The 18,978-nt window shown below is 40.1% G+C and overlaps 1 protein-coding gene and 1 pseudogene across 2 annotated transcripts in view; one reads left to right on the forward strand and one right to left on the reverse strand.

The window, feature by feature from the left end:
* The window catches only part of LOC309601770 (DNA polymerase kappa-like), a 66,074-nt pseudogene extending 58,256 nt beyond the window's left edge, over positions 1-7,818 (reverse strand). The window contains exons 1-2 of the transcript in view: positions 7,810-7,818; positions 1,321-1,383 (exon numbers count right to left, since the gene is read on the reverse strand). The product of the transcript in view is annotated as a DNA polymerase kappa-like (transcript). The remainder of the gene's footprint in view (positions 1-1,320; positions 1,384-7,809) is intronic.
* A 241-nt stretch (positions 7,819-8,059) lies between these two features.
* LOC309601771 (ceramide transfer protein-like) overlaps positions 8,060-18,978 on the forward strand; it is a gene marked incomplete at its 3' end in the record, with an annotated part of 30,423 nt that continues 19,504 nt past the window's right edge. Inside the window, exons 1-2 of the mRNA XM_082334904.1 lie at positions 8,060-8,441; positions 12,091-12,225. Coding sequence (XP_082191030.1) covers positions 8,346-8,441; positions 12,091-12,225 — 231 coding nt within the window. The 5' untranslated portion in view covers positions 8,060-8,345. The remainder of the gene's footprint in view (positions 8,442-12,090; positions 12,226-18,978) is intronic.

The raw sequence follows: 18,978 nt of genomic DNA on the forward strand, positions 1-18,978 counted from the left end.
TGGGAGCAGCTTCATAGCTCTTGTGTGTATCTATCAAATAAAAGATCACGATGATGAACATTTTCATAAATTTTCCACTTACAGTAGAACAATCTCCTACAGTTAACATACACATTTACCAGAACAGCTTTGCTAGACTTCAACCACAGGAAAAAGCACTGCATCCCACACATCATTCCAAGTTTCATCTCAAGCTCATAATCACCCCCATGTCAATTAGCTCCACAATAATTCCATTGTTACTGGAAATGTCTGATAAGTAATGGGCACAATTCCCAATAAATACTTTCATCAAGGTAAATGCTCCTCCACTATTCCCCCTGGTTCTTTTATCACTCTTTCCCTTCAAGAAGCTGTAATGAACACAAGATATTGCTTCCATTTCCTATTCCAGTCTCTGCAACATTTTTAGCTGTTCCACATTCCTGAAAAAGTGTCTTTATCCCTATATCCTGTCTTTATCCTGTCCTGCCTTTATCCTGTCTTCAGTAAAAATCCTGCAATTCCAGCAACAGAAACCCTGTGTGTTATGTGAAAACTTAAATGCCTTCATATTATTATTTTCATGTAATAAAATAATACATGAGAAAATGAAAGATAAAAATATTTCTAAGAATATTCAGTTCAGTGGACACTGTTATTATGCAAGGTAATAACACTCACAAAGTATGTTAACAGTTTGCCTTTTATTGATAGTGTAACAACTTGTTGTGAAGAAGTATTAGGACTGGAAAATGACACCTGTATGGAAAAGCTTGAAAAAGAATTTATTTACATACTGAATTATGATTTGATGCATGTAAAGTGTGTACCAGTCATAAAGAAAAACAAATTCTGACATCTTTGCTATCACAGATGCTCATGCCAATAAAAGAAATAGCGAGATGCAAGTAACACAACTGCTTACTTCCCCCATACCTCAAAAGCTGAACATGGGAATCAAGACATATATTACAGATATAAGTGACCATCTTTTACATCTCAATAGCCCTGAGTGAGTCTCCATAGTGTGTAAAAAAAATAAAAAATACTAATGTTGCAAATAGCAACACAATTATTAAAGACTCCTTTCTATATGATTTTTTTATTATTATTTTAGGATGGTTAAAACAAGGACCTAAATTAAATAGTTTCTGCAATTTCTGTGAAACTCATAAAAGCCTCCAATACCATTTCATCAAAATCTGACACCTCATTTATTATAGTATAAGCCCAAAATAAATTTCCTATTTTTCCTCAATTAAAAGCTTTTAGACATTCCTTTATTTAAACTATTTTATTCTTATTTTAGCAAGAACAAAACAAAATTATAACAGCTACCTTCACATGCAAATGTTGAGAATGAGTGAAGGGATAACTTCAGGAATCCTGTCATTACGTAGGCTGCATCAGAAGAAAATAAATATTACCCTTAATTTCAATGACAAGGTCGAGATGTTAATAGGAGTTGCGTAAAAGCACTGAAAGCACAATAAATAACAAAGATGAAGGATTTAATTAATCCAGTTTTGACCACAAAGGATCACTCCTCAGGCTTTTGGCTAAAATCAAGTGTGGTATAGTACAGATCACTCTATGTTCAAAAGATAAATGCCTCTGAAGTTAGTACTATACTAAAAACAAAAAGATAAGAAAAAGACAAAAAAAAAAAATTCTTTGAAATATCAAATATTCAAATATACATGAGATCCCTGGTCTTTTATTTTTCTTATGAAAACTTTACAAGTGACCCATTATCAAATACTACTAAAGTTCGGAGCACTCAGTGCAAGCGTGGGATGGAAAAATTTCTTCCATAAAACAATTATTAAAATAATCACGTCTGTGTAGAAGATGGTTGTGAATAATATGAAACTCCTAGAACACTTCATAAGTGTTCATAAGATCGTAAGTCAAATATCCAGCTTTAACACATCTTCAGTAACATTGTAATTCAGCATTTTAAGACTCTAAAAGAAGCAATTTCAGTTACTTCAGTCACTTGTCATAAAACTTTGCTGGGCCACCACCTCACCATAATACACACATAAGCCAACCAAAAACCTCATAAGCCAAGGCAAGCAACATGAATGAAAATAAGCAAGCTGGATAAGTGTGTCTCCCTAGTGAGAATGCTACCAAAAAAAGTCACTGATAACCATCCTTTGCAGTCACTTTCTTTTGTATTGAGATGGAATTAAGCTTAGTGTTGTAAGCAGCTTCCTCTATCAGAAACCATAAACTAACGAGCAGTTACTGTTCTAAATCTCAGACAGGACAACTCGTATTCATCTATTTGCAAAAACTTTCAGTTTATATAAATGTAAAATATAAAATATACTTCAGAGAAGTCATGTAGAAAGTTATATACATACTGAATCAAAGGATAAGGAATCCTTTTTTATTTTTTTTTTAAAGAATTGAAGAGCAAACGCAGAACAAACAAGCCAAGCAGACCGATTCAAGAGTAACTCTCAGTCCCAACCTTTCAAATGTCTCCCTTGCACTGGAAATTATTACAGCTGGAAACCACATCACAGACCACCTCAAAACAAAGCCTCTGGGTACTACTGAAGCAATACTATAAGTAATAAATAAACCAGACTATACCAAACCTTCCCAATAAGACAACTCATCTAAATCAACATTTTTAATAGACATCACTTTGTTTTTACTCCAATTGCTAATTAAGATTGAACTGATGGCCATGCAGCTACGCTTCTTATTCCACTCACTGCACAGAAGTATCTTCTTCTAGGATGTGCATGCAACTGTTCGAGTCATCATTGTTAAAAGAACTAAAATCCAGCTAACACACCTTGGTATAGAAATTAATGTATCAATAGAGCCAGGCCATTTGAACAATGGGTTTCACACAAATGCATTGCTTTATTTCTTGAATTTCTAAGACAAGAACAAACATATATTCAAGAAACTAGGAAAATTCAACCCTGCTAGAATATTTTTAACATCTCTGATATTTAAAAGCTTACACTACAAAGTCCAGTAGTGCATTTGATTTCATATTACCCGATTTATCCATTACTTGAATGAGTTAAGGATTTTATCCCAAAACAGTAATGTTATATTACATATTTTCCAACAAGAAGTGCACCTGTCTTTTCCAAGTATTCATTTGGCAAGGAAACATTCTGGCTGATGGGATCAAATTTAACAAACTCCTTAACTCTCATTTCCTTGTAAAAACATGTTCCTTCGATAATGATTTAAGTATCAGCTGCTCTAAAGTCTCTGCTTCTCAGCAGGATAAACCACCAGCAAAGACATGTGCAAGCAAGCACATCAGACTGTCCTTCTGAACTATCTGCTCAATTCTTCTCAGCCACAGGGGAGGTGATATTTACTAGAGCCCTAGTTTCCGAATAGCCCAGGGGAAGAGGACTCCTGTCAGTTTTAATCCTGTAGTAATTTACAGGAACAGAGCTAGCAGGAGGAACTGTACAACAGTGTTATTAGCATGTAAATATACACAGTGTTAGCCACCTACTAGCGCATTCAAAACTGCTACTGTTTCACTATTCTCTCTCTCTCTCACTATGTAATAAAACCTAGTTCCCTAAAATACAGACTCTCCTAAGAAAGATTTAAGTATTTTTATAAATGTACTAAGCCAAGGTACACGATAAATTAATATTGAACAGAAAACTGGGCCAGGATTCACAGAAGTGAAAATTCCAAGTGCCCAAGCTGACACAGCTGAGTGGGACTATTTTTCAAGTAGCAGCTGACCCAGCATTTTACAAAAACTTAGACCCCAACCAAGTACCTAGAATTAGCCTTCAAAAAGTAAAGCCCTAGATTTATGTCTTTTCTGAAATAACTGGCTTTAAGATATAACAAATTACAGACAATTCAAACCTTTTAAAAAGTAAATAATTCACACTGCAAAGTAAACAGATAATAGACTGCTTCTGACAATGCCCAAAATGAAACATCAAAATATATATATTTTATGCCATTCATCAAACTGTTTAAATAATTCTTTGCTTATGTGAAGAGCAAAGTGAAACAAGTGGAGTACCCATCCTCTATTAATCTTCTGCAGGCAAGATGTGGTACAATTCTGTTCTAAATCCTGCTTTCAGCTCCTCTGTAACTCTGTCTAGAAAAACTCATGACTTAAAAACTTCAAAGTCTATTTGAGAGGAAAGAACCATGATATCTTCTCCTGTCTCTATTCAGCATTTTACAAGACCTTTTAAACTGAAAGATTTATCTCAAGTTTCTCACCAAGGTTTCCTAATACTTCTAGATTACTGGAGGACCCCACTCCAGAGCAGGCTCCTGGCAGGACTTGTGGCCCCATGGACAGAGGAGCCCACGCTGGAGCAGGTTTGCTGGCAGGACTTGTGACCCCATGGGGGACCCACGCTGGAGCAGTCTGTTCCTGAAGGACTGCACCCCGTGGAAAGGACCCATGCTGGAGCATTTTGTGAAGAACTGCAGCCCATGGGAAGGACTTATGATGGAGAAGTTTGTGGAGGACTGTCTCCCGTGGGAGGGACCCCACACTGGAGGAGGGGAAGAATGTGAGGAGGAAGGAGTGGCAGAGACAATGTATGATAAACTGACCACAACCTCCATTCCCTGTCCCCCTGTGCTGCTCAGAGGGGGAGGAGGTAAAGAAAATTGGGAGTGAAGTTGAGCCTGGGAAGAAGGGAGGGGTGGGGGAAAGGTGTTTTAAGATTTAGTTTTTATTTCTCATTATTCTACTCTGATTTGATTGGCAATAAATTAAATTAATTTTTCCCCAAGTCGAGTCTGTTTTGTCTGTGACAGTAATTGGTGAATGCTCTCTCCCTGTCCTTATCTTGACCCAGGAGCCTTTTGTTATATTTTCTCTCCCTTGTCCAGCTGAGGAGGACTAAGATTCACAAATCCTCTTGGTGCGGATTAAGGTGGGCCAACACTCAAGGTCTGTACACAAACACCAGCTTTGATAGAGACAAATATTGAGTACAAATATTCAATACCCACCAACCCTCTCACGGTTATATCTACCCCAGCTATGCGGCTTTATGGAAAGTCAACGTAGGCCATGCAATACTTGACTACAATTTAACAACTTTAACAACTTAATCATCTTAGGAAAAGTGAGAGATAGAGAGATAGAGAGAGAGATAAGGAAAAGATAATCACCAGTTCTGGATCCAGTGTTGGTCCTGCCAATAGGGGTATTCGGTGAGGAAAAAGGAGAAGAGCGAGGAGAAGTGAAGGTTTTTATAGAGATGTCAATTCTGCGCAGGGTGCTCGATGATAATTCCACAAATCAAGCACACACCATCATACAAACTACAGCACATTTATCAGGCTACATGATTAGTATAAACCTGCCCAAATTTACACTTATTGGTTAGTGATTAACATTTAATACACTATTGGTTTACTGTATTTAAATTAGCCTTGCTTGCTATGTAAATTAGCATGCATGCTCCTTTCAGGTGTGTGGGGGGGCAAGTCTTTTCGGTCCTGAATTGAGTCGGTGGTCGCGATCTCCCCTCGCTGCATCTACCTTTCACCCAGTTTCTGCAGTTTTATCAAACTTCGTGCTTCTCTGGCCCCTGCCCAGTCTTTGGTGCCAAGATGTTCCCTTTTATCGGTCTGTTAGCTCTTCTTCAAGGCTAGAGCCGTTAGTTTTCCACAGTTCATTATCTTTTAGCTCCCTCCCAAACTCCTTTTCCAAGGCACAAGTGGTTAGTAGTTTTGTTAACTGGAAAATTACATCAGAGATACCAGTCGAATTAAGAGGCGCGACCAGTCAAACCAAGAGAAATAATACCAGGACTGTCCCCCAGGCAGTAGGTGTGGGGGGGAATAAGCCGCTTCACAGACCATGGGAAATGGGGCGGAGGCAAGGCTGTCCTGTCTCCACAGGACTCCCTCCCTCACCCTCACTCCAGGGTCCTGTCCGGTCCTGGGTCCTAGCGACCGTCGCTCTGCATTGTGGTTTTAGCACTAAGGCTGTTTGAGACATCTCGTTGTTTTACACTAGCAGTTCTCTACACTCATTAGAAGAACATTTGGAACGGGCTGCCCAGGGAAGTGGTTGTCTCTCCATCCCTGGAGGTATTTAAAAGACGGGTAGAAGTGGTGCTTGAGGACATGGTTTAGTGGTGGACTTGGCAGTGATAGGTTAACGGTTGGACTCGATGATCTTAAGGGTCTTTTCCAACCTTAACGATTCTATGATTCGCTGGTGCCATTACAGAAAAAATAAGACATATTAAGAGGATGTGGCAGATTGTCATGGTTTAACCCCAGCTGGCAACTAAGCACCACACAGCTGCCCGCTCACTCCCCCCCGGTGGGATGGGGGAGAAAAACAGAAAAGTAAAAGTGAGAAAACTCATGGGTTGAGATAAAGACGGTTTAATAGGTAAAGCAAAAGCCGCACACCAGCAAGGCAAAACAAGGAATTAAAAAAAAACCCTCGCTTTCCAAACAGCTGGTGAATCAAAGAACATAGTTTCTCAACAACTTTTTATATGTTAGAAAGTTATCAAAAATAGTGCCCACAGTAGACTTCTATAAGGAAATTTCTGGGCATTCCAGTGATTACGCAAGTATTAAGATGTCTGTGACTCTCCTTTATTTCTAATTGTTTAAGACAATGATGCTGCTTTACCACTCGCTCTCAGTGCTGCATTAATTCTAAATATCTTTATACCAGAGACTTAGCTGGTACTAATATCATTTAGCTTTTAGCTGCCACATAAATGGAAAATACATATAAATAGTTATATCGATGCTAAGAGCTCATTAACAAAATAATAATCCCTCAATGGAAACTTTCAAGCAGCATAACATCGAAAAATTACACAACGATTTGTCACAAGGAAGAACTCAGAGAAAATACAATTTTATAACATTGCTCTTACAATAAAACCAGATGTGTGTGTTCCAAAACTGAAGTTTCCTCAACTAACACTATTCAACACTTTTTTTTTCCAAGAAATCACGAGAAAGGAGATGGACCAGTCCTTCCCAACCCACTACATTGTTCATAAATTGTTAAGTGATACGTTCAACTGCCTCTTTTTTTTTTCTTCCCTTTCTGCAAATATTTCTTCACCCATAAATATCGGCAAGGATACATATCTCAAACAGAGTTCTGAAGAAAAAAGTATTTATTGTTTCGTTCCCTAAACTGTGAAAACATTAGGCAAATAAAAGGACACCGCTACCTCACGGCTGAGGCAGACTGCTGACCGTCACTTTCTGCTCTGCTCATAACACGCCTCCGGGCTGAGCCAGTGAAGCAGAACGAAAGCGGGCGGCGCAGAGGCGCCCCAACAGCCAGGAATGAGCGGGGTGCTGAGCCCAACCGCAGCCGTACAGCGCGGTTACTTGGCACGCCATACCTAACCTGCAATCGCCGCCGCCCGCAGAGCGAAGGCCTCAACGGCCTCTTCGCCCCGCGTCCCCAGGGAGCAGCACAGGTGCCCGCCAGCCCCGCGCTTACAGCAGATCCGTTACCTGCAGCGGGGCGACCCGCCCCACCCCCCCTCATGTCTCACCCGGGAGCCGGCAGCATCTCCCACCCCTTCCTGCAGCTGCCGTGGCCACCGTTTTTGTTAAAGAAAGGTTTGCCGCTCACCCCCCAAGTCCTGCCGGCTTGGGGTAGGGAAGGCAATACTACTTCTCTCACGCTAGAAAGCGAGCAGGGCCGGAGAGACGCTTCACCTTACTAAAGAAATAGTCCTCCCTCATCCCCCCCCCCCAAAAAAAACCCCAAACAAAATAAACAAAACTAAACGCCACCCTAACACGGAGTTCCCCACTTCATTGGGCTACGGAAGCAAAACCTACCGCTAGCACCACAGAAATGACGAAACCAAGATGGCGGCTAACTGCTGACGAGAGGGAAACAGCCACTGCAGCGAACTACATCTCTGAAGCCAACTGTGTCTAAGTTTACCGCTGCACGAAAGAAGACTACAACTCCCGGCAGGTGCCGCGCGGCCCAGCTAGCGGAGCTGGGAGGGATGGCGAGGGGGCGGAGCTGATAAATAGTGGCACAGAGCACCCGCCTCGCGTAAGATGGTGGTGGTGGTCGCGGTCTAAGTGGAGTGCGCGGCAGGCAGACGCATACTTGTGCTTCCTCTTCTCGCCACCTCTATGTTGTGGCTCTTGCTACGGGTAGGAGCCGTGGATTTACGGTGCGGGGGAAGCCCGAGTTTGTGTGTCTCGGCGCCGGACAGTCGCTGACACGGGCGGGTGGCACTGGTGGCACCGCGGGCGCGGAGCAGTGCTGCTCAGGTAGAGCCCACTGCTCCCGTCCCTTCAGCTGGAGAAAGCTGAGGCTGCTGTGGGCGGGGGTCTGCTTGGCTCTTCCCTGCTCGGCCATGTCAGACAATCAGAGTTGGAATTCCTCCGGCTCCGAAGAGGACCCTGAGACCGAGCTCGGTCTGCCTGTTGAGCTCTGTGGGGTGCTCAGCAAGGTAAGCTGCCTTTCCTCCTCCCCGCAGCCTGTGCCTGGTGGCCTCTTGTTTCCCCTCTCCGCGCCGCATTACGTGCGCCCCCCCCCCCCTGCTGGCCGAGTGCTCTCAGCCCTTTTCGCCTGTCTCCTCCCTGCCCTACTGCTCCGGACGATCAGGCCGAAGCTCCTGCCTCCCCCGGCGCTGGTGGAGGGGCCTGGTGGGGGCGCAGAAGGCGCTGGCATGGCCGAGGCAGCCGCCACCTGATTGTAGGGAGCCTACTAGGCAGCTGCTCCGGTACCCGGCGCGAACCGCCCGCGCCCCCTCCCTCAGCCGGGGGCACCGCCGGGCTGGGGGGGGGGGGGGGGGGGGGGGGGGGGGGGGGGCCTCGCGTATTTATCCCTCATCTGCGCAAGCGCCCGCTCTCCCCACCACTGAGAGGCGGTGTGAAGAAACACTTCCTCGGGAGGAGCCGTGGGTGCGGTTTCAGCTCCGGCCGGGAGGCTGAGGGAGGCGTCGGCGCCCGGCCCGGGAGCCCATGCCGCCCCCTGCCCCTGTACCAAGCCTGCTGGCTGCCTGGCGTGAGCTTCTGGAGAGTGAGGCCCGCGAGGGCATGGTGTCTCTCCCATTCCTCAGGCTCCTGGCCGAAGCTGATGGCGGGCCCGGGTGCGGCCTGGGGCCGCGGCATCCCGCTCCCCTGCCCGGAGCTCCTGAAGGCACGCAACCCGTGGTCACTTCCCAGGAGCAGGTCCCAGCACAGGAGCGGCCCAGCCTTTAGTCCAAGTATCAAAACAGCGTAATAAAATACCCCTGCAGCAAGAGATACGGGAGGTGGGGAGGAGCGGAAGGAAAATAGCACTAAAGCTTGTTTTTCCCTTTTAAAAATACATATCACTTTTTGCTCTTTTATCACTGAAAACAAGATGACTTGCAAGTATGCGTTGGATGATACTGGGAAACTTTAGGAGTGCTTTAAAGTTGAATATTCGAATTACTAAGTTTGAAAGCAGATTTTTTTTAACTGAGAGTACATTCAGAATAACGTTAAAATATCTTTAGAATTAAAGCACTATGTTTTGAATTTCTTTCCTTTCCTACATAATAAGGCCAGGCACAGGCCAGTGTGGAAGGCACAGGTCATGGAATACTGAGATCATAAACAGGCCCTGGATGCTGAGAAAACAACCATAATGGGGCCAGTACTCTGCTTTTTGTGAGGGACTCTGTGAACTGCTTCCAGTGTTGAAAATGTTTCAAAGCTCAGAGATGGGAGGAATGGTTAGGAGAAAAGAAGGGCCTTGGCTCTCATCTGTAAGATATTATGATGTAATAGTGGATGGGGGAGGGGGAAGATGAGATGGATGTGAGATATTACAGCAGTTAAAATGTGAGGTTTTGATTTAGTTGTATAGTTTTACTGTTTTTTTTTCTCCCATTGCAAAGTTTTTGTTTGATTAGATGCTTCCCGTCATTAGAAACTTTAATATTTGTGGGATGTAATTGATTTTTATGTTGGCAAATTAAATACTTTATTAAGTCCCAGTGCTGTTTTTTACTGGTGTAGCAGGTGAAGCCATGGCTTCTTCTGACATTCTGTAGCTTAGGTATGTGCAAACGTTTCTGGATGCTGAGTGTAGTTGACACTGCCTTTCCTGTGAGAACACAGGATGTAATCAGAATAGTCAAGTATGGTGAAACCTGTTGCAGTGAATATGCTTGAGGGATAAGTTTACCTTTTGCTAGTTGATGCCTCAACAATACTTGAGACAAACTAATTAAAATGAAATGGTAGCATACCAAACTTTCTACTAAAGAAATATTTATAATAACTTATTGTGTATGATTACATTTTAAATCAATAAAAGTAGGCTGTAGTTCTCTGTGTGCTTAGTAGTATTTCAGTTGTTCTGCCCTTTGGTAAAGAGAGAAGCTTTGAAGGAAACTGAGTAATTTGGTAAGAGAATCTTATTAAAGTATGTCCTGCTGGTCTCTTTAAATGTTTCAGAACTCTAGTTGGTTTTTTTTTTTCCATTGTATTTCCTGCTTACCATTTTAAGGTGGATACAAAGAAAGAACTTCGATGTGGAAGTGTCTGTCTTGAAGCACAAGAATCTAGATGCTTGAACCAGTGGTCTTTTCTTTGCCAAAACCTTGTTTCTACCCTGTATATTTTAAGTAGTCTTTTAATTCATGGCACACTTTGATTGCAACAGCAAATGCACGATTGACTGCTATATTTACTTCACTTAACTGTGTCAAAAAAGGAAAGGTGCTTTCCTCCCTGTCCCTTGCTCTTTTGCCCAAGATAACCTTGGACTCTGCCTTTCGCATCTGGGAGGAGTTGGGAGAAGGAGGAAAGCAGGAAATAATATACCTCCATGACAGCTTGTGCTACCAGTTCATGTACTAAGCACAGCTGAGGCTTTCTTTAAGAAATAATACATCAAAATGCTAAGTTTAGTAAGAGATCATAAAGAGCTTTATCTTTGGAGAGCAAATTAGGTCTTACCTACACTTGAAAATTGTTAGGAATTTCTCAGCTATAGAATTTGTTTTCCGTAGATGACCTCTTGTTTATTAATAGAATTAACATGCTGTTATGGGACATGTATTAACTAATATGTATAGTATAATGTAGAAATGAGCCTGTTAGTCCACTTCCTTCCCCCTATTTATATGTTATAAAAATGGTGAATAATGGTTGGAATGAAATGCTAAAAAGAGACATTTTAAACTTATTTCTTGGAGCTTTTTGTCAAAGAATGGTTGTCATGATCAAAGAAGTGCTTGCATGATAAAATTTTTCAGTGCTTTTGTTTCCATTTTTATCTAATTTATAATTTTTGCACTGTGATTGAAGGCCAAGCACCAATGCGTAGCCAGAGTTATAGAACAGTCCTGATCAGTGTCACATGATTCTACAAAGTGCAGTTCAGTATTGCTGAGAAGATGTTGCATATAATAAGATTAATAATCAGAACTTTTAGTCACTTCTAACTAGATCTTTGTAGGATGAATCCAGAACTTGTTCCTGGAATATCACTTTCATTCCATGTGTGGATGTGGAGTCCCTAGAAAAATCTGAATAACAAAAGGATGATTGGATGTCTGCTGATAAGGAATTAAAACCTAAAGCAATATCTATGGACAATATTAAATTGATAAAGAAGTGATTGCTCTAGGTGCTATAGTAGTTATATACTGTGCTGGTGAGATAATGGCATGTTTTTATTTATATGAAGAGAACTAGATTAGTAAACTCATTTTTGTAGAAATTAACTTTTATATGAAATAAATTGTTTCATGTTCTGCTTAAGCTTGGCTTTTGGTCTAACTCCAGATTTTAAATCAAATGACTAAACTCACCTTAGTGATTAATGTTTTATTCCCCCCCTCAATTTTTCATCAGTATTTTTATTACCTTTATTTTAACTGGCCTTGGCAATGCAGTTGCAGTTAAGATATGTTATCTTATTGTTTACTTGAAACAACTGATTTTTAGTACCTTCAGGAGTTTGTAAAATGATTTTAGGAGCTCTGGTCAGAAGAGGAATAAAAGTTCTCAATTGGGAAGAACTCTTATAGAAGTTGCTTTTTTTTTTTTTTTTCTCCTGGTGCTTGAAAGCCTGAGAAATATCAGCCAAACTATTTTTATTGTTATTGTTATTTACAGTGGACCAACTACATTCATGGGTGGCAGGATCGATGGGTAGTTCTGAAAAGCAACACACTCAGTTATTACAAGTCTGAAGATGAAACGGAGTATGGCTGCAGAGGCTCTATCTGTCTGAGCAAGGCTGTGATTACGGTAAGTGCTATTTCAGTATTGCCATCTTTTAATGTTTTGGGGTGTTACATATTGGTAGGCTAATGTCTGGTGAAAGCAAATACATATATGGCAAATTCTGTTAGGTTGTTTAATATTAAAAGTTAGTGATATTAGTGCAACACTGGAGCAGGGCAAGGAGTTACTAATAAGAAAACAAGCTGTTCTCATTTGAGACTGCAGTAAGCAGCTTTTCATCTTTTATCTTAGAGGTTTCTGTGGGTAGGGATACAGTTTGTTTGTGGAGGAGGCAGAGTTTTCCCAGGAGTCAGCTGAAGATCCTGGACCAACTTCCCAAAGGAGGCAGCATCCATCACAGTCCTTACACTTAGCACTAGAGAGAGAGGGTAGTATTTCTTTGACTGTACTTTCTGAACATGACTCTCTACAACATTTCTGGAAAAAAAACATTCTACTATGCGTTTCCTTCTCTAAACAAGTGTGGTGCTGTTTTTGCCTAATGTTAAAAGATCAGTATTATGCTGGTAAGAATAAAGAGCCTACACATATAAGTGAAATCTCATAAAGATGAATTGGCCTTAGAAGATAAAGAAAAAAAAAATCTTTTTGTAGCTTTCAGAACTATGATATGTATTAATTATGACTAATGCTTGCCAAAAAGCATGCTGTAGCTTTTCTGTGTTACTGTTAAATAGTCAGTCCAGTTATTTGACTGGGGGGGGGGGAAGCTGGACTTGTGTAGCACATAACTTCCTAGAGCAGTAGTGTTAAATCTTACTATTTATGTTCTTATTCCGCCAAATGTTTTGCTTTCAAACTGAATTGAGGATGACAGATAAGAAGTTTCCTTTTCTTACTAATATTCAGCTTACAAATAGAGTTTTTTTAAACACATTTTGGTTTGGAAGAAGACTGGATTGATTACATCAACTGTATGTATTTTGGAAAAAAGATTGTGAAGAAAAAGCAGATTTTTACATTTAGATGTCTGACAGGTATTGCAGTCATCTAAAAATTAAAACAGATTACCTCATTTATTTTAAAGCTCTTTTTAAAACTGCTTAAACTTTTAAAACTTGCTCAAGATTTGACTTATTCAGGAATATATGGTGCACAGCAACAGCATCTAGAAGTGCTCATTTAAGTGTACTTCTGGTGGTCTGTAGAGGTACCAGCCTCTGATCAGGACTTCCAAAAAGGTGTCTCATTCACTAGTAAGAGGCTTAACATGCCAACCAGGCAGAGACAGGAAGGTGGTGGCAAGGAGGTAGACCAAGGGATGTTTGGAAGTGTGCTGTAGAGCACATCTCAGCAGCTTGAATTCCAGTTGTGGTGGTGGAGAGATTATAGTGATGCTCATATTGCTTCTGGAATGTTTAGGTGTATTACAATTTGTGAGGGGAAGTTGGTGAGCTTCTTATCTTTTGACTAGGAAGTGCGTAATGCTGAAACTTCTTGCAGATAGCTTTTTTTCCTCTCTTCTATCTGGCACTTGTTACATCTGGTAACTTGGAGTTGAATTGTTGCATATTTTTTTTCTTTTCCAGTTCTTGAGCTTTTTGAGAAAGAATAAAAAGTGGGCATAGTTCTAAAAATTAATCTGATATTTTAGCTGTTCCGCTTTTATTCAGGATCATGCATTGTGAGTGGTATTTGACAGTTTAATTGCTTGATTATAGTTTGAAATGACATCTTTGAAACCTGGTAAACTCCTGTTAATTATTTCTAGGTGCAGTTAGTGATTGCTGTGTAAGTATTAGAGCTTCAGGAATACTATTGGATCATTTCATGTGTCTCGGATATAGAAATTTACTTCTGAAACTGCTATGTGATTATTTTATCATTTTTCAGAAGTTATTCTTCTAGGCCAGAGTTTTAGAATGAATGCTTCTGGTTTGATAGTTATTTGGTAGCAAATTGAATAGTTTTTTTAAAAACCTATGTTTTCAATAGAAAACGAATTATGCTCAAAGATAATTGTTTAAAATATTCTTCCCGAGGTACATAATTAATATTTATTTTCATGTCCTTGTAATGTCTTACTAACTATAAGCTTGTTAGCATGTATTTAAATGCATAGGTGAACACCAATAATTGATAAAATAAATGTTAAGATGATAATGGAAAGCTACTTTGCTATCAATGGAACTTATTTGTTACTGTATGTCTTGTGATTACTTTGGTAGAGAAGGGAAGTCAGGTTTCTTACTGACTTAATGTTCAGTAGCACTGATCTGATGTAGTTGGGATCTTCATCTTGAATATTTTTCGACAGTCTCTCACTATACTGTAAGTTTAGTTTTCTTTGATCTTGCTAATCCAAAGTCAGGCATAGTAACTGCCTATCACCTAACCTGGTGTATTGCAGGAAGTTTTCCTTAAGTACAAAGCAGAGCATGAGTGGTATGAGATGGTGTTGATAGCTGTAATGTTTCCTTGTAGGAAAGGGGGGGGGGGGGTTGGATTCTCATGAACCTTTCTTTTAGGTGCTCAGATTAGGTATGCATGTTTGTCTTCAATGGGGGACGTAATGATTTTCTGTGTGTAATTAATGCTACTAGTAGTATAGGACTGTTGTGGTTTAACCTGGCAGGCAGCTAAACACCATACAGCTGTTTGCTCACTCCCCTGCAGTGGGATGGGGGAGAGAATTGGGGGGGGGGGGATAAAACTTGTGGGTTGAGATAAAGACAATTTAATAGGACAGAAAAGGAAGGGAAAATAATAATAATGATAAAAGAATATACAAAACAAGTGATGCACAATGCAGTTGCTCACCACCTGCTGACTGATGCCCAGCCTGTCCCTGAGCAGTGGCTGCGCCCCTCTGGGCCAACTCCCCTCAGTTTTTTTGTTCAGCATGACATCATATGGTGTGGAATATCCCTTTAGCCAGTTTGGGTCAGCTGTCCTGGTTGTGTCCCCTCTCAGCTTCTTGTGCACCTCCAGCCTTCTTGCTGGCAGGGCAGTATGAGAAGCTGAAAAGTCCTTGACTTAGTGTAAGCACTGCTCAGCAACAACTAAAACATCAGGGTGTTATTAACATTATTCTCATCCTAAATCCAAAACACAGCACTATACCAGCTACCAGGAAGAAAATTAACTCTATCCCAGCCAAAACCAGGACAAATGTCCATATTTCATTGATGTATAAGCATAAATTTGGAAAGCTGCTCTCACTGAGTAGTCTTACTGTACTTCCAGCAATGAAGATAAGCCTAATGATAAGTCATAGTATGAATTAAGAGACATGAATGCTGCATTCAGAAAACCACAGTCCTTTCTGATCTTGTTTTATCATTATCACACTGGGCAGAGATCGGTAGATAATTCTACAGGGATTATTTTATAAAATTACACTTGTCTCTCCCCTCTTTAATGAGAGGAAGACTTGTTAAATTACCTCATTGAAGTAGCTTCTTTAGGTATCTTAAATGTAGAATTATAATGTCATATCTCCAAAACAGGTAGGTTCCTGTGACAATAGTCTTTAATTGAATGGAAAACATGGGGTCTGTTTGGGCTACTTGGTATAATAACCACTGGGACTGAGAAAAGCTGATTTCTCTGGAATAGAGGATTAAACGATGAATATTTATTGTATACTCACTGGATTACATCAAGTAATGAACTGTTGAGAACTAGCCATGTGAATTAAGTTATGAAGGAGGATGGTGAAAGTCAATACATGATGCTGAGTTGTTTTTAGCCAGATAATGAAAAACACCTTGAAGGTGTTTAACCAGTTTATAATAGAGTGGAGGCTTGAACTCAAGTTAAAAGTTCTGCTATGTGGTCAAGGGATGAGAAGAAATTATGGGTATTATAAAAAGTTGATATATGCACAGCTTTAAACTTTGTTCTATTACTTTAGCTTGGACATCCTAAATTACTGCTGCAGTTGATTGTCAGAGACAGATAACGTTTATTAAAGATATCCTTCATTACTGTAAAACTGTAGTTCTTTCATTCCTGAAGTCAAGCTTTCAATGGGGACTTGAATGTACATGGTTGGGAGTGGATGTTGATGGCAGTCCTGTAGTGGTAGATCTTTGGGATTCAGCTTTGGAGTTAGAAGGTCTAGGGTCTGTCATTAAAAGAACACACAGGAATGCTTTGTAGAGTTTGAAGTCCAACTTCCAGGGAAACTCGCCTTTCAGCTTGTACTGTCTTTGCCTTGATTACTGTCTATTCTGATAGTGCCATTGCTGCTTTTGTACAGAGGGACTTGTACTATCTCATTCAGTGACAGTGTGATATATCAAGAAGTAACACGGTATGCATAGAATAACTTAACCTCAAGAGGTCCTTTCCAGTTTATCTGCACTTCTAGCATGAAGAATCATGTCTTGCAAAATAGATTTTCAAAAATTTACCGTGACATTAATAGTACATGGGTGTCTGTTAGATTTCATATTTTACACAATTTAAAAGAATTTCAGAAGCAGTTGGAGTGGTAGCATATAGAAGTGGACCCACTTGGAGAACTAATGTGGGTAAACTTTGGATTAGCTTTTCCTAGCTACTGCTCTGAACTTTGATCTTGCTAACAGACCTGCTTATGATAAAAGAATGATGTCATTGCGATTTTTATCTACTGATAGGTTTGATTCTGTCAGCTGCTGTTAAGTTGAATGGGAACCGATAGCTTTTAATTGGTGAAAGCTTTTATTAAAAAAAGCTAAGCTATAAATCCATGCCCTGAGCAGAAATACCATGGCAGTAAATTTGTAATAATTGCTAATTGCATGGGGAAATATTGTTTCCAGCTGTCTGAGGTTGGAAAACAATCTGTTTTAGTATGAAGTGATGAGCATTTAATTAAATAATTCATTTTCTGTAACTTGATAAAGTGCTTCCTCAGCCTTAATTGCTACTAAAAAGATGACCTGAGTAAACTAAGACACAGAACACAAGCCCTAACTAGATAGGGGTTTATTTAGGGCACAAGGCAATTAGTACTTTTAGGCTTTGGTGTGTGCCTTAAATAATCAAATAGTTACATCCAGATTGGTGGAAAAATCTTGGCTAAATGGGAGAGAAATCTGAATGGAGATTCTAGACAGCGCATCCAAAAAACCCTACAGAGGCAAGTGTAGTCAGGAATGCTTACTCATATGTGAAAGGCCTGAGGTGATTGTATTCTGGAGAGGAAAATGCCAAAGAGCAACAGAAGAGTGAGGGAGAGAAAGAGTTGATGCCTAGGAGATAATGAGATGGGGCTGGTGTTGGTGAGGCAGGCAGAAGTTGCTTGGAACGTGGGATTCTCCTGGACAATTATTTTTAGCATTTGCATCCTCTGTACAAATCTTATTAATCTTACAGTCTTTGAGTTATCTGAACTAGCAATGGATGGGTCGATGTTCAAAGTGAAAATGTCAGAATGTTGTCCTGTATTTATCAAAGTGCTATAGAGTGCTAATATCCTTGGCAAGCAAAAAGCAATTATTTTGCTGGGTGGAGAAATGGAAGATTTCTTCCTTAGTATGTATTGAGGAAATTAAGTCATAAGTGGAAAAATATGCGTTTAGATCAGCTTAAGTGAGACTGTTAATCATTATGGAATTCTTCATCATAGTATGAAGAAGATGTGGGAAAAAAAAAAGTATATTAAATAACCAGATATTTTAATATTGCTGAAGAATTCAGCTTTAGTACTTGAATGTAATCGTATGTTACCACACACTTGAAATTAGGGCTGTAATCCAACAGTACTTCTGTCAACTTTTTATTATCAATTAGAATATCATTCCCCCACTTGACTTTTTTTTATTAAAAGAATTAAGTTTTTACAGTATTCATGATTTGACATCTACTTCAGGATCATAATTCCTGCCCGTGGGTTATATGCGAGCATTTTCATGCTGTGGAACATTTCTCACAGATGCTATACCAAGCTTTAAATAATTCCAGTGTTTGCATTTGGTGTTAAAGCTATGGTTATATACCTCAGCAAATTTTTCTGTGATATTTGCAGTTCTTATTCTTGCTCAATCTGAATTTCTATGAATCTTCCTAAGATTGATTTATTGTTAGTGGATATGGTTTGTTCATGTGTCACCCCCCTCCAGGGTTGTAGTGTTGCTCAACAGTCCTGCTAGGCAACCTGCTGTTGATTATCTGATCTGTCTTGTGATAGCCATTAATGACGTTTTTAACATCTCTACTGAGGATTTGTGTAATACCAGACCTCACTTTGATATGCATTCCTGGAATGCAAAGTAAAAGGGTCAGAATACTCTTTTATATATATTAATATGCAGCTGCACCAGGCCATCTCCTGTTTTGCTGCCTCCTAAAATTGCTAGCTCATCAGCCTTTCACTTCTGTTCATACACACGGTAGTTCTTCACAGATGACTTCAGTGTTGTTTCTGCTTCTCAGAGTTCATATTTTTGCCTCCTCCTTTAGACATAAACTTCAGTTGCTGCTTTTGCCATGTTCCTCATGAATTCTAATCAATGTGGTTTAGATTGATTCTTCTGGCAAGCTTCAGCCACTTCTTAGTCTGTTTGGCATGTCTTTCCACTCAGTTGAAGTCTACCATTCCCCAGTTAAGAGGGCCAGTTGAGCAGAATTTGCTACCCCATGTCTCCAGACACTTAAGAATCCAGATTGCATTGCGACTAGTGTCTAATATGTTCTTCAAACTTTAAGTTGCAGGAGAAAAGTTGTTTCGCAACTAAATATGTGTGCATATATAGATATCTATGTACACAAATATAATTTTTTATATATATATAATCTCAAGGAATTAGAGATAGTTGTGATGAG

Source organism: Platalea leucorodia (assembly GCF_965183815.1).
Source record: "Platalea leucorodia genome assembly, chromosome: W".
Classification (NCBI taxonomy): domain Eukaryota; kingdom Metazoa; phylum Chordata; class Aves; order Pelecaniformes; family Threskiornithidae; genus Platalea; species Platalea leucorodia.